Source organism: Mytilus trossulus, chromosome 7 (genome assembly GCF_036588685.1).
Source record: "Mytilus trossulus isolate FHL-02 chromosome 7, PNRI_Mtr1.1.1.hap1, whole genome shotgun sequence".
NCBI lineage: Eukaryota > Metazoa > Mollusca > Bivalvia > Mytilida > Mytilidae > Mytilus > Mytilus trossulus.
In genome coordinates, this window is record NC_086379.1 from 47,391,740 (window position 1) to 47,400,561 (window position 8,822).

At 31.3% G+C, this 8,822-nt stretch overlaps 1 protein-coding gene across 1 annotated transcript; it reads left to right on the forward strand.

The window, feature by feature from the left end:
• Window positions 1-502: 502 nt before the first annotated feature.
• LOC134726460 (uncharacterized) lies at window positions 503-7,794 on the forward strand. The gene is made up of 6 exons (XM_063590866.1): window positions 503-794; window positions 1,812-2,129; window positions 2,916-3,125; window positions 3,641-3,697; window positions 5,016-5,085; window positions 7,083-7,794. Exons 1-6 carry the CDS (start codon window positions 563-565, stop codon window positions 7,792-7,794), a joined length of 1,599 nt encoding a protein of 532 aa, XP_063446936.1. The 5' UTR covers window positions 503-562.
• Window positions 7,795-8,822: the final 1,028 nt, after the last annotated feature.

Here is an 8,822-nt window from a genome sequence, read left to right on the forward strand (position 1 = left end):
TTTTCATATTCGAGCTTGAATCGGATCGTTTTTATTGACTAAATCAGTTAAAATATTTCACAAAAACTAATTGATTCAAATGAAATAGACACTTAAGTGTTTAAAAAGTGGTCAAAATCTTTCGTCAGATGAACTTGAAATTTGAGGCCAAAATCGGTCCTTCCCAGACCTTCTCTTTGAGAATTTAATTGTCTTGAGTGGAAAAATATCGTATCACACTCGATACAGTGGTAGAATCTATATGTATTTCATGATGAGCAACGAAACATGTTATTATTTTTGTAAAATAAAATAATTGTAAGATTTAAACAATATGAACCAGTGTTTTTATTTACAATATAACGCCTCCGATGGGAAAAAAATCGTCCAGGAATGAACTGCAATGTAAACATATTGTAATCTGTATACTATCACATGACCATTGGTGTCAGCCTGTAAACAGCTTATCTAGTTTTACTTGTATTTTTAGCTGGAACTGGTTTTTATGTGTACAGCGATTGCACGGTTAACAAGTGGTTCAATAGTTTCACGTCATAAACAGTGTTTATCCTTTTGGTATCATATGTATGGGGATGATATTGGTAGATTAAAAGTATTCCAAATTAATAGTTTAAATGGGAAGAAAAAACGCATCTTCCTTAAAAAGTCTAACCAAAGTCATGCATGGCTGCAAGCGACTATCGACTTAAAAAATGTGGGAATTTACCAAATCAGGTTTGAAGCTACCCATGGAAATGGTCCAAAAGGAGACATCGCTCTCGATGATATCAGTATTGTAAATAAAAAGTGTGCAGGTACTGGTCTTATATATGTTTAACTAAAACGCATTAACATGTAAATATACATTTTTTCAGGTGATCAGACCTGAAAATAAGTTCCTTAAAACAACAAAAAATCAATCTGTCGAATGCGTGAACATTGACAAATAGAATGAAATTCAAAACAGTGTGGCTGTGGCCATTGATTGACACATTAAATTCATCCATTGACTTGGATAATTTACGTTAACGTTTGTATGTAACGACCAGTACTGCTCACTATGTACTTTTTAAAGATACTTAAACTATGGGGTCACCAAAGGTTCTCAACACCTTAATGAAGTAATTCGAAAAATTAATCAAAAATAACACAATGTTGGATTTATACCAATTATATAAATCAAAACATAAAGGTTATTCCTGATTAATTTTTTGAATTATTTTATAATTAAAGGCGTTAAGAAATCTTTGGTGACCCCACAGTTTAAATGTCTATCGTAGGTACGTCGTTAACAGTGGTCGTTACAGACAAATGTTCACGTAAATTGTCCCAGTCAATGGATCAATTTTATGTGTCAATCAATGGCCACAGCCACACTGTCTTGAATTTCATTCTATACAGTGTTAAAGCTCGATAATCAATATAAATATTATTCCATTTCAAAATAGAAAATAAAATGAACAAAAACCTTCAAAGATACACGATTTGCTGCCATTTGGAACACCAAACGTGAGTTTCGTCTACAAAAGATTCATCAGAGCCACTTGAACAGTTGGATAGCCAAATCATATATTATGAAGTTGTTTTTGAAATATTCTGAAACGTTGTGCAAAAAGTGGAATATTATCTTTGAAGAACCTTAGTTAGTATTTAAAGCTAGAATAATAATAAAAAGATATACATATGAATACACATTTTTCTCAAAGCACGGAAAGTCGAAACTCTAAATTTATATTAGTTATTAAAAATTCCCTGGTGACCACAACATAAATCATATTATTCGATAGTTAAATGATTTGTTATAACATTTGTAGAAATCTTTAATTTTACAGATTTTAGAAGTGAATGCCGTTCAAATGCTGGTGCTTGTAAAGGGACTACCAATCACTTTAAAAATTGCCAACCCGTAAATGAAGCATATCAACTTGACGAATGTTCAAACATTTATATGAACATTAACAAAAACAGTTTGAGATTTGACCCAGAATTCATCTCAACTGCATGTTCTGCTATTTACCAGCAAATTAATGATTCTCTATGTACAAATGTGTCAAATTGGGACTTTTGTTCAATTGACATATCTAAATATACACAGGATCATCCAAAATGCTTTCAACGTTACTCCATCAGAACAGAATACGAATGTGAAGGTAAGATGTGGTTGAGAAAAATACATGTCTAAAACGTGTTGAGAATTTATAAGTCAACTGTTGTATTTCGTTACAATCAATTACACTCTGATCACGTTCTATAAATTTAATTGTATCGTCTGAGCGGAAAATTCTCTATTGTTAATTATTATAAGTACTTTTAACTCTTCAGGCGTCTGTTCGAGCTATCCGGTAAGGTGTGACCGAGGCGTTATTACAAAAGAAATTAAATTCAAGTAATCATTAAATTCAAAAGACATTTTAGGATTTATAATAATTACTGTATTTCACCATATTTTAAATATAGAAGACACTATTTGTTGATAGAGGTTTGCTGCTAACAATGAAGCTATTTAACAAAAAATGCTGCAGATAAAACCATACCTTTATAAATTGTACAGGCGCCACCACGAGTTGGTTGACCGTTATGCAATATCACTCTCTTTAAATGCATTAAATTCGTACTAATATTTACAGATAACTACTACAACTTTACATTTACTATTTAGGATTATCAACAATAATCATACTTCAGAGTTTTCTTTTGTACATTGACTTTACTCATTAGATGACATCTTAGTTGAATTCTTGAAAATATTGTAAAAATTTAGATTAAAAGACGACGGATGCGTTCTAACGTTATAAAAAACGTTTAAAAACCGTTTGTATAATCTATTTATTTTATCGACTAAACAGTTGGGCTTTTAATCAGTCTATTTAATGCTTGAAATGAAAATGAAATGTCTTCTATTTGGGTATCTTATATGGACAAGTATACCATTTTAGACCCACAAGAAACAGTAATGAACTCGTCAAAATTTACAGAACCAGTCTTGACGTCACAATCCGAAACTAAACCTACCTTGTTTGATATAACAACAGTACAGATGATAACTGAACAGCTCGAGACAACTTACCTGCATTTACAAACAACCGACAAAAGTCAAACAACTATCGCACTTATGTCATTAACTTCAGATAATTTAGACGTTACAGGTATGCTCAAACAAACTATTTGGACTATAGTACATGATGAATGCACTTAAATGTATCAAAGAATCAACCTGTAAATTGACCACCTGATATCCTTAGATTTTGTTTAACGCTTGTTGATAGATAGGTAAAGTATACACAAAATATTCTTTTATTCAACTTGATATTTAATCAATTTATGTAATTGATTCATATTTACAAGGTTTAGTGTCGAATGTTTATATAAAAAAAAACAAGAAAAAAGTGATAAAAAAATAAAAAAAATAATCGGTGCTAACAGACGCTGTCCTCTCTGTGCGTACATGGGTGGTAATATACATATGAAAATAATCAAACGTGGTATGATTGCCAATGACATAAATCTCTTTCAGAGTAAAAAAACCAGAGCAATTAGGTCTTATTATATCCAACATCCTTCTGAATGCAATAATAAATAACAGAAATATCAGAGAAATAAAACGATAGACTTAACGATTTAATTTTGTTTTACTATTACACTATCATATCTTATATTACAGAATCAGGAACATCAAAATCAAAGGCACAGAAAACTATAGATCCTTCCATATTTGCAGGTACTTATGAATTTGGTTAACTGACAGTGTAAAATCAAAGTAAATGGAAAAGTAGAACACACAAAGGTTTACAACCACTGCACTTCAACTCTCGTGGGATAGTTGTCGCATTGTTGATTCAATTACATCTCCTCAATTTTATCTGATGAAAGTATATTAAACCTTCGTGGGTCATTAACAAAATCGATTCTGCTATTATTAAATGGGGAAAGAAGAAATGCCATGTATTTACACACATTAAATTGGTTTATTAATTTTTTTATGCAAATGTTATATAAGGCGAATTCTCATATAAGAGACTAAGAGACAAGAGACAATTCTCATGTAAGTGACAATGACGTTGAGAGCAAACTAGTAGTTTTAAAAGACATGTTTACCTCTAAACTTGAACTGTACAAATGAATTGCACTATACACAGACCAAAATAAACGGCTTCATAACACGTGGTTGTTCTCAACTACATAATGCAAAATTCAAATAAGATGCATCACAAGTTTACCGCGGTTAAAATCTCATTAATCACTTTACAATATACAAATCAAAATGAAACGAGAAAATGAGTGAGCGGGCCAGACTGAAAATAAAATTTAATAAAATTGAGAATGGAAATGGGAGTCCTTCAGCTGGCCCTCATTTTCTGAATGATTTTTTCTGTTTGTTCCATTAGGCTCTTTATGAACTCTGCATCGTATACATACACAAAACAGTCGTATAAAATAGAACACACAGGAATATTGAATCTCTGTTAGCATATTCATCACATTTTTTTTATTAATGAGTTCTGTATTTGGATGATATCCTCTCTGGGGACTTCTTTGTTAAGTCAGCGGAGTTTCTCACAAAGAAAGGTGTTTACTGGTCCAAAAGGTATTGTTCATTGTTCAATGAAAAGATGTAGTTATTCTTTTATTTGCACATGGTAAACAATGTTGTAAAACGTAGATAAAACTTTAAACTAGTGTTGAATTTTGGTAAGGATTCAAAGGAAATTAATTGAATGTTCAAATTCATTTACGATTTTTAACTTTTCGTAAGTCCTTTGATGCTCAGAATGTACACAAAATAATGTCATTCCAGGAACGTTAAAAGATTTTTTCATATTAAGATGGTATACATTTTAATTGTTGTATTCAGTTTCATTGTCATGTATCACTTATTTTAAGTAAAACCTGAGAGTGGTTTATACTACTACTGAGATGATATAGCATACATTAAGTATAAGTTTAAAAACGTCAGCAGTTCTTACTATAACGATACGTACGTTTATCGAAAAGTACAACTGTGAATGCATATCTTTGTTACTTTTTGTCATTTAAAGGTTTAGCTGTTGGTGCTGTTATGTGCGTTGGAATTTTAATTGGATTCATAATTCTATATTGCAAAAGAAGGTAAAATATTATCTTTGAACATTTTTGTTTGAAGTAAAAAAGATTAAAAGATGTATAAAATGTATAAGAATCAACATGAAACAATAACAGTAGACATGGATTAAAAATACATACCTGATATACTCATGTTATATCAACACATTAAACAAATAAAGGCAACAGTAGTATACCGCTGTTCAAAACTCATAAATCCAAGGACAAAAAATAAAATCGGGGTAACAAACTAAAACCGAGGGAAACGCATTAGATATAAGAGGAGAACAACGACACAACTCTAAAATATAATACACACAGAAACGGACCAAGCATCAGATAAATTCCCACGAGAATAACAAATATAACATCAAAACCAAATGAATTTGGAATAGACAAGTACCGTGACACGTCTTATCGCAATGTGATTTTACACTAAAATAAAAGGGAAAACAAACGACGCAACATGAAAATATAACACACAAAAACGAACAATAATATAACAATGGCCACATCCTGACTTGGTACAGGACATGTTTAAAGGAAAAAATGGTTGGTTGAACCTGGTTGTGTGGCATACCAAAACTCGCACTTTAATGGCAATGTTAAATATAACATTGAAATGACAACATACTATTACAGGACAGCAATACAAATAAATAGTAGAACGTATTAGACAAAGAAACAAAACAAAACAAAACTGTTAACAGTCGTCATAGTATTCAATCACTTATAGACTTTTCAAGGATGTACACCTCTGAGGAGCCATACATTTCTAGAATCACACTTTTTGTATTCACTTGATTTTTCGGTTTATATGACTTCAATAAAATAATTGTTGAAGAAAAAACATATGATGGTGCACTACGTTTTTGCTACTGTCCTTTGAAGTACATAATTTGGATGCTTTTCCTATTTGTCTTAAATTTTTACTTTTTTTGGCTATAATCGTGAAAAAAATTATTTTTTTAATACTTTCAATAAAGATATATAGAGTTGACCAATCTGAATGAATTTAACTTTAAAAAAATATAGGTAGGTCTTAATATAATCATTTTATAATCAGCAATTTGTTTGGTAAAGTGATAAAAAAATCCATTAAAAAAAACGTATAAGTTAACAGGGGACTCTAGTATCTTATTAAGCTTAATTTTACTTTTTGGCGAAAATATATAATTTATACTTTAAACGTAACGTTATTGCTTTGATGATAATTCATTCTTTCCATGTAAAATTACTAAAATAATAAATTGCATCATTTAGAAAATCTGCGAATGTATACACTGCCTGCTAAGCAATTTCTATCTTATCGACAGGAACAGACAATCCTTTCGAAGCTAATACCGTAAAGCGAATTATTTTCGCGGGGTGCAAGTTTTTGCTTTTTTTGCGGATAAAACAAAATCTTATCAATAAATTCTGCTTATTAGAAATGTTTTGAACATGCAAAGGTATTGATAAAATTTTTGAATCCGCCACAAAAACAACAGCCAAAATATTTCGTATATCTTATTCAATGAAAATTTACATCCACAAAAATAACCCGCTATACTATACGTCTCATCAGTAACATTCATATTGATATATATTGAGGAGGTTTAAGAATTACAACGAATGATCAATACTGTCATGAGCTAGTAACGGCAAACAATGTGGTGGGGTAAGTCTCTTTCTCCAACTACATCATAAGTAGTAAAAGTAAAACACATGATGAATATGTAAAGTACAGCTGTCAACATGATGAACTTGATTGAACAAGGAAATTGAAAACGGTTACTTATTTGGATATATATAATTATGCTGGCTACCTATTTAAGGCAGTTTTAGTGTAATATGTCTGTTTGTTTAAAACTGCTGCCCAAGGAAACAAAAGATCTTGAATACCGTTTTGTGTAAGTGTCATAAAATCTAACCATTTATGCATGCTTTTTATTCCAGTACGCATATTTCGTATACTAGTTGACCTCCCCCTGTGTTAAATGTGGTGTTAGCAGCTAGAAACTATCTTAACCATTCTTTTATAGATCCAATAAAGGGAAATTAGGAGATGATATAAAGCCCAGCAGTGACCATGCTATCCATCGAAAGACAGATATATCTCAAACGAACAGCAATATCACTAATAAAGTATCGACTGAGACAGACCCCGACTACCAGCACTATTACGAAATCAAGGATATAAAAAGATCATCCCTTAAAGTGCAGGACGAAGATTATCTAGCTGACAATCAGGAAAATAGTATTCTAGACCAGAATAATACAATCAAAGAGAGACTTGAAATAAGTAACCCTCTAAATCATTCCGGCTACGATATAATCGTAGAAACGCTACAGAGTAAAGAAGACAATAAAACAACTGACAACAAAAACAAGACGACAGCGCTACATGTAGGAGAGAACTATTACACTAGTATTGATCCAAAGACATTCGAACATGACAACGAATACGACGTCCTTAGTTCACATAATGAAATATGTAATCTATCATTACCCGATATTTCCAGTCTAGCAACCTATGTTGTTTTAGATCCAAAGGCAACAGGGTTCAATAGGTTAAAAGATCATTTTTGTACATACGATAAAGAAGATTCAAGTAAACGTGAGACTAGCTCTCTGAATGGAAAGATAATCCGTGATAAAACTGCGACATCAGAAACTAATGTCTCCCTGGATCCGGAAGAAACAGGGTTCAGTAGGACTCAAAGTTTACCTTATAAGAACAAAAAAAGACTATAAAAAGAATAGAAATTTGTAATAGAATATCATATATTGATACATGATACCGAGAAAAGAAATTAATCGATTTAGTATCACGAATATTATACTTGAAATATTATTTGCAACAAACTTTTATAGATTTTTAAAAAAATTATCTGACTATATGGAAGAAGGACAGTCATAAAAAGTATAATAAATTATCGTCTCTCATTATTAAAAAAAATATGTGTTTCATCTTTTTACTTTTATTTAAAATCCTTTCAATAGTATACAGTGGATGCCAAAATTCATATATTCACAATACTGGAGAAACTTTTTATGAGGTTAAGATGTATGTTTATTGATTTATTGCCAAATCCCCAACAAAATTATTGAGCAGTTTGAATAGTTAAGTAGCAGTACATAGGATGGAACTGTTTCATCTGCATTCATGTCACGTGTTTTTATGAAATCCGTAGTGGTCAGTTTAAGGTTTACTTTGAAATAATTAATGACTTAATCCATGCAATATATATACTGTACATAGTTGGTTAGGTTACTTTCATTGACAGTTGAGCAGTACACCAATTAACCAACATCGTAGATAGCGGAAAAGGAGTAGCTGATCAAACAAACCTGTTCAGCTGTAATGACGTAGACGTGATTGGTGGACGATGAATGATTATAATGGAATTAATCAGCAATTATTCAAGAGCTTTCTGCTCCTACTCAATTAAAACGTCACCAATATGTGAGCAGAATATACTAGCGAAAGTTGATAAACCAGGGATATGTCACAGAACGTCTTGTCCTTTACTAAAAAAGTGCAAAAGAAAATATCAAGTTTATCCTGTTCTTTTATTTGTCTTTCTTCTGTCATACATATTACTTTTACTGTTTTGGTCTATTTTCTGTGATATTCATTTGACGTGGCTCGTAACTTATAAATCCTGTTAATGTGTTGTTTGTAGTATCTTTCATTTTTACTGTTGTGTTTTGTACGTGTGACTTTTTGTGTTTCTTTGGTACATATGACGTGGCTATGTACCTTAATAGATATCGCCATT

Excerpts from the sequence above, each read along its gene's own strand:
- LOC134726460 (XM_063590866.1), top strand. The coding sequence starts at position 563 with ATGTATGGGGATGATATTGGTAGATTAAAAGTATTCCAAATTAATAGT. Across the intron at positions 2,130-2,915 it reads AACAGAATACGAATGTGAAG|ACCCACAAGAAACAGTAATG; the intron begins GTAAGATGTGGT and ends ATACCATTTTAG. Across the intron at positions 5,086-7,082 it reads ATTCTATATTGCAAAAGAAG|ATCCAATAAAGGGAAATTAG; the intron begins GTAAAATATTAT and ends ATTCTTTTATAG.